The 19632-nt window shown below is 60.6% G+C and overlaps 1 protein-coding gene across 2 annotated transcripts; it reads right to left on the reverse strand.

Annotated features, from left to right (window-relative positions):
* Positions 1 to 162: 162 nt before the first annotated feature.
* On the reverse strand, positions 163 to 19390 carry LLGL1 (LLGL1, scribble cell polarity complex component). Of its 2 annotated transcripts, none has more exons than XM_025360947.1 (23): positions 19247 to 19390; positions 14996 to 15093; positions 12461 to 12542; positions 12235 to 12365; positions 11075 to 11233; positions 10836 to 10998; positions 10607 to 10742; positions 10312 to 10366; positions 10024 to 10178; positions 9705 to 9928; positions 9478 to 9545; positions 7299 to 7452; positions 7120 to 7224; positions 6311 to 6603; positions 5868 to 6015; positions 5473 to 5626; positions 3213 to 3508; positions 2384 to 2648; positions 2101 to 2215; positions 1823 to 1929; positions 1474 to 1594; positions 1281 to 1360; positions 163 to 532 (listed from the first exon to the last, which is right to left on the reverse strand). In XM_025360947.1, exons 1-22 carry the CDS (start codon positions 19325 to 19327, stop codon positions 1282 to 1284), a joined length of 3189 nt encoding a protein of 1062 aa, XP_025216732.1. In that variant the 5' UTR covers positions 19328 to 19390; the 3' UTR covers positions 163 to 532; position 1281. The 2 variants fall into 2 exon arrangements, with proteins under 2 accessions (XP_025216732.1, XP_025216731.1); XM_025360946.1 differs by having other exon boundaries at positions 1823 to 1935.
* Between the last annotated feature and the right edge of the window lie 242 nt (positions 19391 to 19632).

The raw sequence follows: 19632 nt of genomic DNA on the forward strand, positions 1-19632 counted from the left end.
TACAATCTACAGGGAAACTCATCTTGGGCCCCCCCACCCCCCCGCAACACACACACCTGACTAGGCCCCAGCTGTGGATGCCCAGCAGAGCTCCCAGTCACATCCACACTCACACACACACACTCATGACAGGCTGGGGACTGGCCCAGGACCAGGTACCAAAATAGTTTTAGAAACAACCGTCCAGCCCAGGCGCTAGAAAAATACTCTTTGCAAAGTGAGGGGGAAGGACGGTGTGTGGAGCGGGAGGTGGCACAAGGTGCTGGGCCCCACCTGTCCTCTTCCCTAGGCAGTGGGCCCCCAGGGCAGCCAAATGCCTGCAGGAGGGCTCAGTTCTGGCCCAAGTCCCAGGCCCACACCCTGGGGCTGGTGCTGCTCCAGGGCCCAGGGTCAGGCAGGACAGGACAGCAGGTCCCAGTGGAGCCTACAGGTTAGCAGGCGTGGGTCTATGTTAAGGGGCCAGGCAGGTGCCAGGGATCCAGCACTCCAGCTCCGAGCAGGGCAGGTGGAGGTCGGGATAGTTCTGGCCTTCCTGGGAGAGGGAGAGAAGAGGTATCAGCAGAAGGTGAGGGAGGGCCAAAGAGGGCAGATGGATTGCCACAGTGGCCGGACCACACAGGTGCTGCCACTGTCTCCTCTGCAGGGCAGGCAGGGCCCTTCAGTAACCGCCTGAGATGGGGTTGCTGAGTCTCCAGGTGGGTATCCAAGCGCCAGGCCACATATGCCCCACTGAGGCCAGGGAGGGGCACCAAAGAGCTGGGGGGTGTCCATGTCCTGTGCAGGGTGAGGCTATGGCCCACAGTCAGGTGGCTGGGAGCACGAGGCAGCAAATGCGCTGGGCAGATCTACGGGCCCCAGATCTAGGTGAGGATCCACAGACTCAGGCAGGGTAAGTCAGCCACTTGCTGGGCCCAACCGATGAGACCTGACCTCATGCACCTCAGTGATCTCATCTATGAAACAGACTGGCCAAACCAGCTCCCAAGCTCCAAACTACTGCCACCTCTAAGTGGTTTAATCTGGTCTTGTCCTAACCACCACCTGCCACATACAAGGCCTGAGGGGCTGGCCCTGCTTTTCTAATACCCAGCCATGACATTGGTGTCTGGGTGAGCCCCAATTGAGGCACTCCATGGAAGGCAGCCAGGTTTCAGAGTGCCACAATCACAGGGGCCTGCCAGGGTCCCAGGTGGAAGAGCAGGGCCAAGTGGTACCCAGGCAGGGGCTGAAGGGGGTGGACGTTGCCAGTGGTGAGGACCAGGGCCCCACCCCTGCAGCACCTCATTTGATCAGGATGGCACAGGCATGGGCCTCATCTTCTGCCAGGTTCCTCAGGTTCCTCTCCGACTCCTCAGAGGAGCTGCAAGATGGGGATGGTGCTCAGGGGTTGGGGCAGGGGAGCCCCTGGCAGCCCTGGGGAGGAGGCCTAGGGGACAGGGCAGCCCCTCCTGTGGACCTGCCCACCAGCCTCACCCCAGAAAATCCTTCACATCTTCCACTGTGACGTCCCCTGTCGTGTCCAGCGTGGTGTCAGCACTGGTGGCTGAGTCGATGGACATGGGTGAGAGTGCAGTCTCAGGTGGCTCTGGGGTGTCTGCAGGGAGCAAGTGATCAGCCCTTACCAGGACCCTTAGCACCCTCTGCACCTGGGGGCCTGGGGACACAGACCCAAAGGCAGCCCATGGTGAGGAGTGGCACCAATGAGCACACAACCACCCATCTCCTACAGAAGCCTGCCCGATCCCTGAGCTATGTGAGTCCTGACTCCCTCCCCCAGGGCACTGTGGGGCCAGGGTCTGGACCCCTTTCATGCCCCCCTCACCAGGTCCCTTGCTGTGGGCTGGATCAGGGCTTCCATCAAGGCTCTGTGGGGCCAGGAGGATGCTTGGGGTCCCGTTAGCCTGGCTCAGCTTGGGTGACTCTCGGAGCCTGTAACTGCAGAGATGGGGCCATGATGGGGACCATAGGTGGATGACTCGAGGCTGGCACCCTAGATCCTTGCCCTCCCACTCCCGCGCCTAGGGAAGGCAATCTCGGGGGTGGGACGAGACCTGGCCCTGGTCACAGGTCCCCCAGGCTAGGGGCTGCCCCTCCACCCACCTGGCCTGGGTGGCATCGCGGGGACAGTTAATGTCCAGAGAGCAGAGTGGCTCTGTGATGTTCCGGGCACTTAGGGAGAAGCGTTCAAATTCTGACGGGGATATCAGGTAAAAGCCTGGGTGGACAGAAGAATGAGGAGTGCAGTTAGGAGATGCCACCAACCGCAGCTCCTCCGTGGCCTGGGCCAGTGCCCACCCGGAGTGCCCTTCCCGCTCCCAGGCAGTACTGGTCCCGCTCAGCTCGCTCGCTGAGGAAGGCCGCCTCGGCCTCTGCGCCGTCTCACCCTGGCCATGGCGCGTGAAGACACACGAGGCGATGCCGCTGATGTCCTCCTTCCGGATGCAGGAGTAGTGCACCTGGGGCCGCAGGCCAGGCACCGAGAAGACGTGGACGTCACCCAGGTTGGTGAGGCAGGCCAGGCAGGTCTCAGCATAGTCCTCGCAGGCCACACTGGCAAACGTGGCCAGCGCCACCTTGCGCACACGACAGCCCTCATGGGCCGTCAGCTTGAACTTGGTCTTCGCGCTCACCTTGGGCAGTGTGAACACCTGACAGCAGGTGGCCGGTGAGCACATAGCCTGGCCCTGTCCTCATCCCCAGGGCCCCTCACCCTCATAGCTGCTGACCCACCAGCTCCCACCACAAAGCCCAGCTGCACTGCCACGTGGCCTCCCCTGCCTGTACACCTGACTGCCCCACTAAACTCCAGACTTCACACTGTACTCCAGAAACCTCCCAGGCCCTCTCTCGATCTGTGACAAAATCAATCACAGAGTGCCAAGATTATGAGACTGGTATCCCCACCAAACCTAGAGTTCTTTCGAGGCAGAGCCCCTGGGGACTGGAATCAGGGGTCTGGGCAGGGTACAGGAGCCTCGTAGGGCACAGTGAGATAGGACTAGATTCCTGCCCTCCCAGGGGAACTGAGCAGCCTGACGGGGTATCAGGGTTCTTCCGTAGGAGTTCTCTGCTGACTGGGGGTGTTTTCTGGGGTGCAAGGGAATTAGGGTCCCAACGGTGGGGGATACAGGCAGGAAGGGGTTCCAGAGGGTCCAGTGGTGTCCATGAGGTTGGGGCCTGGAGGGGAGTCCCCCCCAGACTATAATGCTCACCTTGAACTGCTCCTCAGACGCGATGAGCACAGCGTGACCACCCTGCATGTCAGGTGCCTGCGCCAGGTCCCGTGAGGCCTCGTAGGGCTCGGGCAGTGGGCGGCCACGCCCGTCCAACACGGCAATGGCCACCACAGGCGCCCGGTGCATCAGCTGCACCTCCTTGCCCAGCACAGCCTCCACCGCTTGCTCAGGCCGCTTCTCACCACCCACTGCTGCTGCCGGCACCTCCAGCGCATAGGCGAACACGGAGCCTGAGTTGGTGCCAGCCCACATGGTGGGCCCGTGGTGGGCCCCTGCAGAAAACAAATGCAAGAAGAGGGAGCTCCCTGTGGGCCAGGCATCTCCCCTGTGGGCTCCCCACAGACTGCAGGTCCTGCCTCTCTTGTACCCCTGCTTCCTAACTATGACACCCTGGGACTCAGGGCTGGTTCCCTCCTGTCCCATGCCTCCCTGGTGACCTCCAGTCTCAAGGCCTGAGACCCCAGCTCTATGCTGCTGACTGCAGTCAGAGCCCAGGATGCAGCCTCCTGCAGAGGCCCGAACAGTTGTAGCGCATCTGCACAGGATGCCGATGGGCACCCAAACCAGACCGAGCCCTCCAGACCCATCCCACTGCACCCTCAGCCCCCATCTCAGTAAATGCAGCTCCATCCTAGCATCACTCAGGCCCCAAGCCCCAGAAGACCCCGACTCCTTTCTCCACCCCCGCATCCCCTTGCTAGTTCTGTCGACAAGTGCGCCTTGTCTCAGCCCTGCTTCACCCCCTTCATCTTCAGTGTGTTCCCTATGTGGCAGCCAGAGGAAGCCGCCAAGCCTGGGGACACCTAGGACGCCCATCCATCGACCCTGCTCTGCCTGTGTGAACTGAACCTCTGGGGGACAAGCTTTAGTGGAGAATCGGAGCTCAGCCCAGCAGAAGCAAGAGCAGACTCACTACCTGCTCTCTGATGACCCGATGGATCCTGAGGCAGTAAGTGTCTGCGCAACTCAAAACATGCCCAACAGGAGCCCCAGCCGGCCATGAACATGAACCTATCGGCTTTCTCAGGCCAGTGGAACAAGTAAAAAAACCCAGGCTGTCCTCCTCTGGGTCTTTGTAGTCAGAAAAAAACAAAAAGTCAAAGAACCCCCCACCTCCAGCTGCACCCGCCACATCCAGACAGTGGGAAAATCCACTGCACAAAGACTCTCGACAAATAAATGGCATCAGAAAGCTGAGCTCATAGACCAAGCAGATGACACTCAGGAATTTACATCGGTTCTACAGGGCATGATGTGAGCAGTGACTGTCAGTGACATCTGTCAGGAACACGCTGAAGCGCTTGTGTCTGGGTTTTCGTTTAAAATACCCCCGCAAAAAACCAGCAAAGAGTGTGGGGGAGGTGGGCAGACTCCGCAAGGGGCACACGGCTGGCAGCAGGCATGTGAGATATGTGGGACAACTTTCCACCTCTCTATTTTTGTGTATGTTTGAAATTCTCCCATTGTACAACTTTAAAATCAATCAGTGACTCAATCAACAAACCCAGGACCTTCCCAGGGCTCCCGGGCCACCGAGAATCAAAGCCAGGTCCTCGGCCTCTGGCCAGCAGCAGTACCTCCCTGAGCCGCACTCCTCGACCCTCACCTGCTCCACTCCAGCCAAGTGGCTGGGCAGCTGCCCACATGCATGCCCACCCTGGGGCCTGGGCACTGGCTGGTGACCCTCACTGTCATCCACCAGGCCTCAACCTCCCTTCTCCTGGCTCAGATCTGAGAGGCCCACCCAGCTCACTCAAAAATCCCTTACCATCCAGCTCCCCAAGGGACACTGGGGGTGACCCAGCAGTCCCCCTGGGGGAGCTGGATGGTAAGGGTTTTTTTCTGAGAGGGTCTCACTCTGTTGCCCAGGCTGGAGTGCAGTGGCACGATCTCGGCTCACTGCAACCTCCGCCTCCCACATTCAAGCAATTCTCCTGCCTCAGCCTCCCAAGTAGCTGGGATTACAGGTGCCCGCCACCACGCCTGGCTAATTTTTGTATTTTTAGTAGAGATGAGGTTTCACCATGTTGGCCAGGCTAGTCTTAAACTCCTGACCTCAGGTGATCCACCCGCCTCAACCTCCCAAAATGCTGGGATTACAGTCGTGAGCCACTGCCCAGTCACATTCAGTAAAACTTTCAAACCTCCTGGAAGGTGCAGTCCCACCACCCATCTCCCATGTGGCCAACTGAGGCCAGCCACCCCAACCCTTGCCCCTTCTCTGCCCCTGCCTTACCATCTCGAAGGAATGTGTCGGCAAAGTATAGGCAACGCACGACGCCTGATAGGGAGTCATCGGCAGAGCGGGGCTCAATGCGGCGCTGTACGGGCGTCATCTCCATGTCATGGGGGCAGGCCTGCTCGGCCAGCTGTGCATTGGCTTCCTGCAACTGCCGGGCAGGGGCTCCTGAACACCATCTCCCTAGCACCCCAGCGGCTTGCATCCTGCTTTGCGCCCTATGTTCTGTTACCATTCCTCCACCACCCAGCTCAGCTCACTCATCCCTCTGGAGGGCCCAGGGGCTGCCGAGGGAGGAGCACTGAGCTAAGCAGGCCCCAGGGGTCCCAGGCCAGGGCCAGGCCAAGGCACGGGACACAGGCACAGCTCCCGTGCAGCCCACCCCAGCTCACCTTGCTGCTGGCATTAGCAGCCCGCTTCTTGCCCGAGACACGGCTCTTGCGAATGCGCCGGAAAGACTGGCGCAGCGACTTCTTCAGAGACTTCACCCGGGAGAGCGGCCCCTCCATGGCCAGGGAGTCATTGGGGTGAAGAGTGCACCTGGGGGCAGACAGGGTCCAGCTGTGCTACAGAGCAGCCTCCTGGAGCAGCCACCACACTCCTGCTGGCCTGTGGAGGCACCCAGGTCAGGGAGTCACAGCCCCTCTGGCGCAGTCCTGTGGACCCAGCTGCTGCTGGTGCTGAGAATGTCCTTCTTGGAGCTGCCAGGTTATTTCTTATGGGGCAATGGAGGTTAGTGGGGCCTTTGCCACACCAAACACAAGAGGTGGAAACAGAAGCCCAGACCCCATCTCGCTGGTGGCTCCAGCTGCCCCGCCGCCCCCACCCCACACACCTGGCCAGCACAGGGCTCTTGCGCTGGTAGTCGAAGAGGCCAAAGCCATGACTGGTGCCAAAGGCCACGAGGCTCCACTCGGTGTGGAGTGTGACAGCGGTGACAGCAGCTGGCGGCAGGCACTGCACCAGGACACGGGGCTGGAAGCCAGCAGGCCAGGGCAGCGGCCCCGTGCGTGGGCTCAGCCGCTCGTGGCCCTTCCACGTGAAGCCCTCGCGGTCCTGGAGGAGGTCTATGATGGCCACGCTGACCGCCTGCTCCACCGGCACATCACTGAGCTCCAGTACCAGCACCTGAGCCCACAGCCAGGCAGGGTGAGCATCAGCACAGGGGAGGGGCCGCCCTGGGCCCCACTCAGCCTGTAGCCTCCGAAGCAGCCCCACCCACCACCAAGGTGGTTCTAGGACTGTCTTCAGTTCATCAGCTACATAAGCACTCACTGAATGCCTACTGTATACCAAGGCCCTCGCTGAGCACAAGGAACACAGTGATGACCAAGACACACTAGTCCCTGCCCTCTAAGGGCAAATGTTCACCCTTACCCTGAATCTCCCATTTAGCAATAAGTATGAGCGCCGGAGCACAGCACTGACATGAGTTCCCGCCCCTCCTCAACACTGTGGTTCCCCCAGCAACAGGCGCACTTCCCATCTGTCCTCACCCCAGCCAGCCCCACCCAGAGCCCTATTCCCACCTTGGCTTTTGCCTGTGCCAGTCCATCTCCCTCTCCACCAGACCCTCCAGTTCAGACCCATCTCTTCCAGAAAGCCCTCCCTGACATCTCCAACCCAGGGGACACCCAGCCCTACCTGGCCTGCAGTGCCAGCCACCACCATCTGGGCTGTATACTTGCAGAGAGCAACCTTCTGCACGCCAAGCCGGGGATCGTCACTGTAGGGATCAAAGCAGCCCACCTAGAGGGATGGGAAGGAGTAATGAGTCCAGGCAGAGTTGGGACCAGCTCATCAGGGCCAGGGGAGGGGCCCACCTTGCGGAAGGGTGGCCAGTCGTCCTCAGCAGCCTGGGCCAGGCTGTCAGCGTGCTCACAGTCCGTCTGGAAGAGGCCAGCTGTGCTCAGCTTATAGAGCGGCCGCAGCGCCACACCCGAGGCATCCCAGAACCTCACAGTGCCATCCTCATGGCTGCAGGGAAGGCAGATGTCAGGGCTACCCCTGGGTTCCTGTGAGGCCTGCACACCCCTCCATTCACTCATCTGATGACCACTCACTAAGCACCTACTGCACGTGCCAAACACTGACCAGAATCTTATTGTTACAAAAAACAACAGGCACCTACTGTATATAGCACAGGCGCACCGTGCACCTGCTATATGCCAGGCCACATGCACCACATGCACCTGGGCCCTTTAAACTACAGGGTGGAAATGACCACCCTGATTAACAGGAGATGGCCAAGGGGCATATGTAGAGAACAGAGGACTACGGGGGTTCTGCCTGCACTGCAGCAGCCATCAAAGGTGATCAAGAGCAAGGCAGTCACAGAACAGAGCATGGGGCATCCCGGGGGAGGAGCTGCCTGGGGCCCGAGGCAATCACGTAGGTGGAGGAGCAGGACGACTGCAGAGGCCGGGAGGAAGCAGGGAGGGGGCAGGGGAAGTAGACAAATCTATGGCGCAGCCTTGGGACACAGCTGCAGAGCCCAAGCAGGGCCCCGGGCAGTGGTGAAAGCCCAGAGGTAGGGCGTGAGAGGTGTGTGACTGTGGGGCGGGTGTGAGAGGTGTGTGACTGTGGGGCGGGTGTGAGAGGTATGTGACTGTGGGGTGGGTGAAAGGTGTGTGTGGGGCGGGCGTGAGAGGTGTGTGACTGGGGCGGGTGTGAGAGGTGTGTGACTGTGGGGCAGGTGTGTGAGGTGTGTGACTATGGGGCGGGTGTGAGGTGTGTGTGACTGGGGCAGGTGTGTGAGGTGTGTGACTGTGGGGCGGGCGTGAGAGGTGTGTGACTGTGGGGCGGGTGTGAGAGGTGACTGTGGGGCGGGCGTGAGAGGTGTGTGACTGTGGGGCGGGTGTGAGAGGTGTGTGTGGGGCGGGTGTGAGAGGTGTGTGACTGTGGGGTGGGTGTGAGGTGTGTGACTGGGGCGGGTGTGAGAGGTGTGTGACTGTGGGGCGGGTGTGAGGTGTGTGACTGGGGTGGGTGTGAGGTGTGTGACTGGGGTGGGTGTGAGAGGTGTGACTGTGGGGTGGGTGTGAGGTGTGTGACTGTGGGGTGGGTGTGAGGTGTGTGACGGGTGGGCGTGAGAGGTGTGTGACTGTGGGGTGGGCGTGAGGTGTGTGATTGGGGTAGGTGTGAGAGGTGTGTGACTGTGAGGTGGGCGTGAGGTGTGTGACTGGGGTAGGTGTGAGAGGTGTGTGACTGTGGGGTAGGTGTGAGAGGTGTGTGACTGGGGCAGGCGTGAGGTGTGTGTGGGGTGGGTGTAAGGTGTGTGATGGGTGGGTGTGAGAGGTGTGTGACTGTGGTGTGGGTGTGAGATGTGTGTGATGTGGGGCGGGCGTGAGGTGTGTGTGACTGTGGGGTGGGTGTGAGGTGTGTGGGGTGGGTGTGAGAGGTGTGTGACTGTGGGGTGGGTGTGAGAGGTGTGTGACTGAGGTGGGTGTGTGAGGTATGTGACTGTGGGGTGGTTGTGAGTGTGTGACTGTGGGGTGGTTGTGAGAGGTGTGTGACTGTGGGGTGGTTAAGACTCACTCCGGCAGCCCTGAAAGCCACAGCAAGCTCTTCAGCAGGGAAGGGCACACTGGAGTCAGAGGCCTGAGGGTCCCAGCACAGGCGGGAGTGGGGGCAGGGCAGGAAGTTAAGGCCTGAGTCACCGGGCACGTCAGCGCCCGCCAGGCCCAGGCTGGGCTCTCTGGCACCTTCCCTGGGCAGTTCAGCATGGGCCAGCCCAGATTTTCCAGTCCCAGGGCAGGCAGGCTGGGCGGGTGGAGCCCTGGGGTTTGGTAGAGCTCAGCTCCAGGCCAAAAGGCAGATCAGGGAAGCACCTTGAACCAAGGTCCAGAGAGGTTTCATTCCAATCCACCTTGGGCGAGGAGGAACTACCTGGTCCCACCAGGGGCCAGGCCTGAGTCTCCTGGCACCTCTGCACCCACCAGGCCCAGGATGGGTTCTCCCCCAACAGCAAGGAGCCCACTCACCCACATAAGCACGCACACCTACCCGGTCAGCAGCAACCCTCGCTGCGATGGCTCCTGGGCCAGGTTTCGGCCCCCAGTGATGGGCCAGCTCTGGGAGGGGGTGGCAGAGATGTGTGCACAAGGTTAGGACAAACATCTTCTCCCTCTCACCCCGAGCATGGCACATTCTGACCTCCAGGCTTAGAAGTGAAACACTCTCCCCCTCCTCAAGACCCCACCCTGTAAGACCCCCCCGATCCCCGCACACACCAAGGCACTGGAGACAGGCTGGGGGCTCTGCTGCTCGCCAGCGCTCACAATGCGGGCCCACAGCTTGGCGGGCACATTGGCCACGTGGGCCGAGCAAGTGATTGCAGATGAGTGCAGCGGGGCCAGGTATGGGGCAGGCACAGCTGGCCAGCCAGGAGTCTGCAGGTCCAGCACCACCAGCTCCTCTTCCAGCAGCACAGCCAGGGCCTGGGGGTCATCAAATTCTGTTGGATGGAGCGGGTATGGGGTGAGCACAGTCATAGGTGGCAGAGGGCGCCAGGTGGGGCTGGGAAAGGGTAGGGTACGGCAGGGCACACACCATCCCCAGGCCGCGTGCTGTGCACTGTGAAGAAGTCGATGATGCGGGAGGTGAAGTCCAGCGTCACCAATGTCTCGGCTCGAAGCACACTTACACAGTGACGGTCACCATAGCTGGCACGGGGCATGCCACCGCTGAAGATGATAAAGTGGCCCCTGTGTGCAGAGAGTTGTGTGAGCCATGAACCACTTGGGTCCCGAGCACATACTGCACAACCCAGGAAGAGCCCACCCTTCCAGCCCCCTAGCCAGACCCGGCTCACGTCGGACACCCGCTCCCCTGACCTACCCAGACTCACAGGTCCGCCACAGAATCTTGTTAATGGCCTTGCAGGGAAAGGGGCCTGAGGGGTGGGACAGCGTCAGACCAGACTCGCTGGTGGTTCTTAGCAATTCTGCCATTCCTGCTCTGCCCTCCACTGCTCTCTACCTTGCAGCTGCCTCCTGCCTCCCCAGGAAGTCGGCGGGAGGCACACTGCCACCAGACCACCCCCTCGGGGGAGTCACTCCTCAGCCAGTTTGGCTTGGCTCAGTGGTGCCCCCTCCCATCACCACCCTCTGGCTAAGGCCTCCCCAGCACTCACCGTAAGGTGTGGTGGCTACCGTGGGCTGCAGCGTTGGGGAGCTGCCGGCATCCACAGACCAGACAGCGTAGCTGCCATCACTGTGTGAGCTGACCACAGTGCTGCTATCACGCCCCCAGCATAGGCTCTCCAGCTGCTGTGGGCAGGCAGGGGCAGGCAGGCAGGCATGAGCCATGGTGGGCACGCACTAGGGGCCCAGGCTGAGGGGACACAGGCCTCACCCACATACCTGGTTCCCCAGGAAGACGTGGTCCACACACTGCGAGGCCTGGTTCCAGATGACCAGCAGGCCCCGGCTGTAGCCAATGAGAATCTTCGTGGGGTCCTGCAGGTGTCCCTGGAGTGACTCCACAGGGCCCAGCGCCTTCCCACAGCGGTAGTCATCTGGCACGCTGTGGAGGAAGGCAGGTGAGCCAGTAGAACCTCCTGGGCACACAGTGTGTGCTGGGAAGCCCACCGGCCTCTCACCTGCGCAGAACCTCGCCTGGGGCAAGCGTCTGCCCCTCGAGCAGGGTCAGGGTGGTAACATCCAGGAAGAAGACACTACTGCCCTCAGTGCCCAGGGCTGCTATGTCGCCGGCAGCCACCAGCAGGACCACTGTGACTCGGATAAGGCTGAGCGGAGCGCTGCAGGGAACAAGGGAAAGGGAGTGAGGGTGCAAGCCCATCCACCTGGTGAGGGCGGGTGTGAGGAGCTGGGCCACTGCTGATAACTCATCACTGGCCCCACAGCGCTCACTAGGGCCTACTTACAGAGCCACCCCAGGAAGACATGCGTCATAATCAGCCCGCTCAATTATTCATAAGGATGTCAGCAGGGAGACATAAAAATAGGTTCCCCAGGTCTTGCAGACTGGGCTCCCAGCTCCTCCCACCCACCAGGAGAGGACAGCAGGAACCACGGTATTGCCCAAGCCAGGACCAGGGCTCTCCCCGCTGAGCCCCTCCTAGGAATCCCGCTGCCAGCCCTCAGACATCTCCTGACTTCACAGGAGGGCCCCAGATACCCTCATCTGCAGAAGCTGGGAGGCATCAGGAATCCATCCCTGGGTTAGGACTCCCCTTTTCCAGCTATTTCAGGCAGGGCTGGGGGGAGAGACTCCCCATACTCTCACCCAGCTGGCGCATGCTGCCAGCACCTTACCAAGCACAGCCCGTGGGACCCTCCTTGCCCTCAACCCTGCCCTTTCACCTGTGCACAGAAAGGCCTGTCTCCCACCCACAACTGAAGGGGCCAGGGAACCCTCGCTATTACTAACTGGCTTAGGCCCTGCCCCAAACCCCTAGACACCCCCATCATTGCAGTAAGTGTAGTGCCAGGCCTCAGGTCCTAGGAGTTTGGCATATAATGCATGTACCTCCTGCTGCTCACAATGCTAATTACCTGCTCATGTTGGACTCAACCCAAACCTCCCATTTAACCTGAAAAGTTCACAGAGTATACCTCAGTAAAGCAGGGTCCAAGAGTCGCAGCCTGGGACCTAGGCCCAGCTCAAGGCATCCTGCTCTGAACCACAGCCCCCACTGGCAGCTGCCTGTCTCCATGCTGCCTTTGCACAGCAGGTTCCCACAGACTCCCCCCAGATCCTCCCTGCCCAGTGGCTGGCCCCAGCCAAGTTCTCTAGTACCTGGCACCATCAAAGCCGGGCCGGCTGGGCAGCTGGAAGCTGAGTGCCTCTTCCAGGTGGGCACAGCCATTATGGTGGACAATCTCCCAGAGATGCAGGCTGCTGTCATCAAGCAGGGTCAGGAGGCGGCCCTGGTGTGTGAGCAGACATGAAAACTAGGCTGGCCTCAGGGGGTGAGTAGATATGGGGGCCACAGGGAGCTGGCCAGTGGGAAGCAGAGGCTCACCTGGCCGGGCAAGAAGTGCATCTGTGTGACGGTGGCTGCATCCCGGTGCAGGCCTGTGAACTCCACGCCAGGTGCACCATAGCTGAGGATGGCAGGTCAAGGTGGAAACAGGCATGGACCAGCAAACCACGGCGAGTGAGATACCCAAGGCTCCTCCTTCACCCGGAGTATTCCAGTGGACCCCGGCATGGGCCTGCCCATCCAGGAGGCCTCCCTGAAGAACGGAGGCCCCCTCCCTAAAGCTCCCACCCTGCACCCCTACAGTATCCCCAAGATCAGCGTGCAGGCTCCACTCACTCCTGCAAGTTGGGTGCTGCTATAGGACCTTCAGTTCCTGTAAACTGGGCCAGTGACGCCCACCTTACAGGGCTGTTGCAGATCCAGTGAGAATAAACACACCCAGCAGGCTTGGCCTCAGCCTGGTGAGAGGCTGGGGCTCTGCTCCACTTCAGCCCCACGTTTCTATGGGCTCTGGGAGCTGCGCCTTGCCAGATGGGATCAGGCAGGCCAGAGGTGCAAGGCCCAGACAAGAAAGCCAGGCAGCAAGAGAGTCCAGACTGCCTTTTCCCATAGCTTCAGGCCAAACTTCAGCCATGGGTAAGAAAACCCACCTCCGCTGGGCGCAGTGGCTCACTCCTGTAATCCCAGCACCCTGGGAGGCCGAGGCGGGTGGATCACAAGGTCAGGAGTTGAGGACCAGCCTGGCCAAGATGGTGAAACCTCATCTCTATTAAAAATGCAAAAATTAGCCGGGCATGCTGGCAGGCGCCTGTAACCCCAGCTATTTGGGAGGCTGCGGCAGAGAATTGCTTGACTCCAGGAGGCAAAGGCTGCAGTGAGCCGAAATTGTGCCACTGCACTCCAGCCTGGGCGACAAAGAGTGAGACTCTGTCTCAAAAACACAACAACAAAAAAGAAAACCCACCTCCCTCCAAGGCAGGCAGCCAACAACTGCCACCTTGAGGGAGGAGAGACCCCAGTCTGCCCATTTAACAGATGAGCACACAGAGACTCGGAGGGCGTGGGTGACCTGCTTGAAGTGCCCAGTGTCAGTGCCTCAGTCCCAGCAACTCCAGGGCTGATGGTGGACAGCAGGGCCTGAAAGGGCCCCAGGACAGAGGGTGCAGGGAGGAGTCAGCAACGTTGCCCTGGTGACAACACAGGAGCCGTTGCCTGGAGCTTGAGCTGGGATTCCCTACAGGAGCCTGGCGAGAAACTCTGAAGAAGGGACAAAAGAGGGGACAGGAGCAGCTGGGCGGGAACCAGGGTCGTCAAGGAGATGGGGCCGGTCTGGCAGGGGGAGGGGCAGCTTCTAGTGACCAGGGCTGGCCCTCTCCAGCCTCAGTTTCCCAACCCGAGGGGCTCCAGGCAGTGGTGGTCAGGGGAAGAAGGGAAGAGGACCCTGGGCTCCAGCCTCCTTTCTGAGGCTCAGTCTCCTCATCTGCACTTCAGGTTCTTTTTGAGCCTGAGGACAAGAGCACAGGAGACCCCAACACAGGAGGGACACCTGAAGCCTGCAGGGATACATGTGCAGATGGCAGCGCAGCACCCACAGGAGTGGGAGCAGCAGGCCAGGCAGTGGGGCATGTCGGGCCCAGAGTACTGCCCTACTCACCCACAGGTGCTGCTGGGGCCATGGGAGAGAAGGGGACATCTCAGCCCATCCGCACTCCCCAGAGTAGGCAAAGAGCTCACAAACCACAGGCTCAGACTCCCACCCCTGGGGTGAGAAGACCGCCATCCCACACCCTCCCCTTTCCCGGCATTGACACATTTTCTGGGAACTGATGTCGGAAACCAGGATACTGAAACTCAGAGGGCCACACAGGAGGGGTAGGGGTCAGCACCCCTCACCAAGTCGCCATCAGCCAGACCCTGGCACCTCGGCTTCCCCAAGAGCAGTTGGGGTGGGATTCTCCAGGGCCGGCACAGAGACACTGAGCTGCCGGCCTGCCCCCCACCCCCACCCCGGGGCCTGCAGGGAAAATGCCCGCTTTGTGTGGCTCACACAGCCCATTGTGCAGCAGCCAGGATCCAGGTGGGGGCCGTGCTGCACTCACCATGCCGAGCCTGGCACTGCCCCCAGCCCCCTTGGCTGAACACATGTGTCTTCACATTCACACGTGTGTGCATTGGCTCACCAGGGCCCCAGCCCACCTGCCATCCTCCACGGGTATCACAGCCCAGCCCCCCTGCCTGGCCTCCCCAGAGTTGCTGGGACGATGGCAGGGTCGCCTAGGTAACTGGCTGGCTGACACGTAGCAAGGGACAGCTGTGCTACTGCAAACTGACCACCCGTCTCTCAGCAAAAGGACCCCATCATCTCTGCACAGTCGTCTCAGGTACAGAAGCCACACCAACCTCCACCAAGATCCCAGCACTTACTGTAGCGCCCACAGAAGACCCCACTATTGCCCAGCAGAGCACCTCTGTTCTACTCTCGAGCTGGACGCTGCCAAGACCGGGACCCCAGAACACAGGAACTACAGGCAGGTGGTCCTGAACAGACCTGAACACCTAGCCTGCAAAGGATACATCTTGACAGCCCCAGACCTGGTGCCAATGGCCATGATGCGAAGTTCAGGGTCGAAGGCCAGGGCGCTGGGCTGATTGGGAAAGCCATGCTCCACCGTCTGTGAGGAGGGGAACGCTGCTGGGGGTAAGCACTCCCAGGCACCTCTGCCGTGGCCCACCCTGAGGCCCACCCCAAGGCAGCCTCCAGGGTCTGCAGCTGACACACTGCGGGTAGGAGGCAGGTCTACTTGCTCTGTGCCTCAGCACCCTCAACTGTGAAATGGGTTATCATGCCTCCAGTTGGTGGGGAGGTGGCTAAACCTCTGGGCTCCATCATGACTCTACCGTGCGCATGGCCCACAGAGGCCCGCCCCTCACCACGCCCCCGTGCCCCTCAATGCACACGGGCTCATGTGGACCCCACTGCATGGAGGCTCCAGCAACAAACAGGTGAAGCAAGGCTCACAGAGATGCAGGCACTGACGAGGCCCCACTTGCTCCGTGAAGGGCTCCGCACCCCATTCTTAGAGGCACAGACTAAAGCTTGAGGAGTCCCACATGATGTCCATGACACTCCCCAAACACAGGCCTGAGTGGAGGTCAGAGGTCAAGGGACAACACCCAGGATCAGCTAGGCAGAGGCTTTTGACTCCTCCCAGACAGAGGGAGATGGAGGCCCAGAGAGGGGCAGTTTTCTGCCTGGACCCTGAAGGCATCTTCCCGCCTCCTCACCTGCCAACAGCTAGGCAGCATGACTCCCATGCCCATCAGCGGCAGAGGTGGTGTTAAGAGGGTTTGTGTGCCCAGAGTGTCGATGGAACAGCTTCCCACCTGCTCCCCTGCCCCTTTCACAGTGCAGGCCCTTCTGTACCAGTTTCCTGTCTTTGGCCTGGCTGTGCCCTCCCTGGGAAGCCTGCACAGCTGAGCTCCAGCCCCATCCTGAACACCAGTACAGGACACCCATGTGGGCCAATGGTAACTCCTTTTATTTTGTTGTTGTTATTTATTTATTTTTTACTTTGACCACTGGTAATTCCTGACCCACTGCCTCAGGAAGATGCACATTTGTAAGAAACCCCAGTTCCCAGCCTGCAACCCCAACCTCCCTCCCTGCCTGTCTCCGCCCATCCAGGTGGGGACTGAGCCCTCTGGGCAGCTGGTTCGGTCATGGCCTAGCTGTCTGGCCTTGGGCAAGTCACAGTACTCTCCAAGCCTCAGTCTTTCATAAGGGCCCTGGGGACAGTAAGGCCAACTAAGGACAGAGTTGGCCATTTGGCTGGGGCTTCTCTCTCCCACCAATAATGCCACACCCTTGCTGCACCTGACCTTGTCTAGCCAGTCCCTTGCTACAACCAGGATCCACAGACGGGACATCGCATCACAAATCCCCGCAGCCTTCCCTCTTTACAGAAGAGGAAAGGAGGTTGCATGCACTGTCCACCATCTGCTTCCCTCATACCCCACGCCCAGCCCATTTCTGAGCCCCATCAACTCAGTTTCAAAACACACAGAAGTCACCCCCCTCCCTGCTCCAGGCCCCACTGTCACTCACCTGGATTGGTGCTCACTACAGTCTGTTCCCACACAGAAGCCAGAGGGATCCTATGAAAGCCACAGCCAGATCCTCATCCCTCCCCTGCTCAGGATCCTCCTGGGGTTCCCAGCTAAGGGAGGCTTGTGCCTCAGGGCCTTTGTACCTACTGCCCCTCTGCCTGGCATGCACTTCCTCCAGCACTTCCTGTCGCTCAGGAGTCATCTCCTCAGAGAAGCCTCCCTAAGCCACCCTGGCTGCAGCAGCCGCCCTGGCCACACCTCCCTCCCCCTCGCCCTGCTTTATTTGATCCACAGCACTGGCTAACATCCCAACTACCGTCTATTCTATTTTTTTGTTTTGGCTTTTCACTGTCTCCTGCATTAGCATATCAGCCGCCTGAGTTAAGACATATTTGTCCTTTTTGATAACTACTGTTGTCCCCAGAACCTTGGAGACCTCACACACAGTGGGGCTCAGTATTAACAGAGAAGGCACACTCCACAGGCGACATGTGGGCTGGACTGGGATTTGAACCCAAGACTCGGAGTCCAAAGTCCCTGCTCACTCCTGACCTGTCTCCCACCCCCCAAACTCAGGAATCAGGGGCCTATTCCCTAGCGATCCCCTATGACCCACTTAGGTGACTAAGTTCCTTCCCCAAGACCACCCTACTTTCCACCACTGCTGCCCACACTTCATCCTCAGTGGAGGGCCCTTACTTCCCACCACCCCAAGGCTAGACAGAGTGGGCTGAGCTTCATTCCCACCTGTCTCCAGTCCCCACTGCACATCCCAATTTACTGGCTGAAGAAATGACATTTAGGCCAGGCATGGTAGCTCATGCCTGTAATCCTAGCACTTTGGGAAGCCAACATGGATGGATAGATAGCTTGAGCCCAGGAGTTCGAGACCAGCCTCGGCAACATGGTAAAACTGCACCTCTACAAAAAATACAAAAACTAGCCGGGCATGGTGACATGAGCCTGTAGTCCCAGCTACTCAGGAGGCTGAGGTGGGAGGATCACCTGAGCCAGGGAGGTTGAGGCTGCAGTGGGCTGTGACTGTGCCACTGCACTTCAGCCTGGGTGAGAGTGAGACCCCGTTTCAAAAAAAAAGTGACATTTAGCCCTGAGCCTGTTGCTGCCTTTCCCTGAAGGGCCATTCTCCTCTCACCTAATTCTCATAGCCTCCCCAGCACAGAAAACAGGCACCATCTGGGGACCACGGAGCACCAGCTTCCCCTCTGGGCCTCCTCTCAGGTTCCTGCCAGGTTCCCAGCCACCCTGTGAAGGTCCTGGCAGCTCTCACCGGCAACCACTGCAGACCTAGGCAGGGAAACCCTGAGACATCCCAGTGCCTCTGCTACTCCAGGTTCAACCGTCCCAGAGCCTCCTCCAAGACAAGGGTCTCCTCAAGGCAGCCCAGGGCACCTGGCACAACACTGGCCCAGGACCACAGCAGCCCCTTGGAAAAATCCCTGCCCCTCAAGGCTAAAATCCAACCCCACTGACACAGGAACTCGAGAAAGATATTGGTGCAGCTCACTCTGACTCTGGGCAAGCCGTCACCTCTCTCAGAACCTCAATTTTCTCACCTGTATTTTGAAGATAACTCTAATTTCGAAGAGCACTGAGAGGCTCTGCGATCCGTGGGCTCTGGGGTAAGAATGAGGACAAAACCAACGCCCCCAGAGGAGTGAGCCAGGAGCAGGCTGAGGCACTGCTCTAACATCAGTGCATAGGGAGGCGGGGGCTGAGGCGGCCCCTTTCCCTGGCCCCTAGTGTCCCACTTGGGGAAAGGAAGGAAAAGCCTCCACTTCACTCCACCTTGGTGCGGGGCAGCAGGACAGCTGGCCCATGTGGCAGAGGGAGCCAGGGCCCACAGTAAGGAGAAAAGTAGCCTCATTTCACAGTTAGGGAAACTGAGGCCCCACGATGTGAAGGGCAGTGTAGTACACAGCCAGGCATGTCCCCTAGACTCGGGGCCCCGGGCAGGGCAGGGGAGAGCAGGGCAAGGCAGAGCGTGGAGCAGTGGGGGAAGGAAGGAGAGGCTCCTTGAAGGGATTTCCCAGCCGCACCCCCCACAGCTGCCTTGTCCCCACTAACTCTCTCGCCCTCCTGCGTGCCAAAGCACAAAACAAACCGGGGCCCACGGCTGTCCCAAGGGCCGAGCAGGGACGCAAAGGAGCCCCAAAGAAAAAGGATAAAGAGACAGAGAGTGAGCGACAGAGAAGAGGTCGAGAGACTCCACAGAGAGAGAGACACGCAGGGAGAGACAAGCAAAGACTCAGAGACGCAGAGGCAGAAAGAGAAATGAGAGGCAAAGATAGGAAGGGGCAGAGGCAGAGACACCCCCACCACACACACAGTCACAACTGGGGCGAGGGAGCCGGTCAGCGACGGAGAAAGTGGGGCAGAGACCCAAAGACAGGCAAAGAGTCTCAGAAACAGAGAGACCCAGACACACAGAGACTGGCAGACCCAGGGCCAGAGCGGCCCGCAGAGACTCGGGAGCAGACACGGAAAGTCGGCCGGAGACCCAGACCCACCCAGAGTCCGAGCCAGAGCTGGGCCCGAGAAGGGGGTGCGCGGCCCGGCCCAGCCCCCGCCCCGTGCCGCGCTGCATGCCAGCCCCCGCCCCCCGGGCCCGACGTGGCTCCGACCCCGGGTCCCCAGCCCGGGCCCCCGGCCCGCCCCCTCCCACCCGAGCCCGCGCCCGCGCCCGCGCCGCAGCCGCACCTTGTTGAAGGCGAAAAGCTCCTGCTTGAGCTTCTCGCGCTGCGGGTCGGCGCCCTGCCGCCGGAACCGAAACTTCATCATCTTGCGCCCGGCTGCCGGCGCCGCGCCCGCCGCCGCCGCCGCCGCCCGCAGGATGCGCCGCGCGGCCCCGCCGGTCCTGAGGCGCGGGCGGGGCGCCAGGCGGCCCGGGCGCGGGCGCGCGGGGCCGGGCCTGCACGGGGGTGGGCGCGGGGCGCGACGGACGCACCGTCCGACCAATGAGCATGCCCGCTGTACCGCCCGCCCCGCCCCTGTTGGCCAGACAATGGTGAACTGGGCCCCCGGGCTCGGCCGGGCTCGCGAAGGGACGCCCGCCTAGCCTGCGCCGCGGCGCGGGGCCTGCCGGG

The sequence above is a fragment of the Theropithecus gelada genome, chromosome 16 (genome assembly GCF_003255815.1).
Source record: "Theropithecus gelada isolate Dixy chromosome 16, Tgel_1.0, whole genome shotgun sequence".
NCBI lineage: Eukaryota > Metazoa > Chordata > Mammalia > Primates > Cercopithecidae > Theropithecus > Theropithecus gelada.

Excerpts from the sequence above, each read along its gene's own strand:
- LLGL1 (XM_025360946.1), bottom strand. The coding sequence starts at position 19,327 with ATGATGAAGTTTCGGTTCCGGCGGCAGGGCGCCGACCCGCAGCGCGAG. Across the intron at positions 10,999-11,074 it reads CCAGGCGAGGTTCTGCGCAG|CGTGCCAGATGACTACCGCT; the intron begins GTGAGAGGCCGG and ends CTTCCTCCACAG. Across the intron at positions 7,453-9,477 it reads CGAGGGTTGCTGCTGACCGG|CCATGAGGATGGCACTGTGA; the intron begins GTAGGTGTGCGT and ends CCTTCCCTGCAG.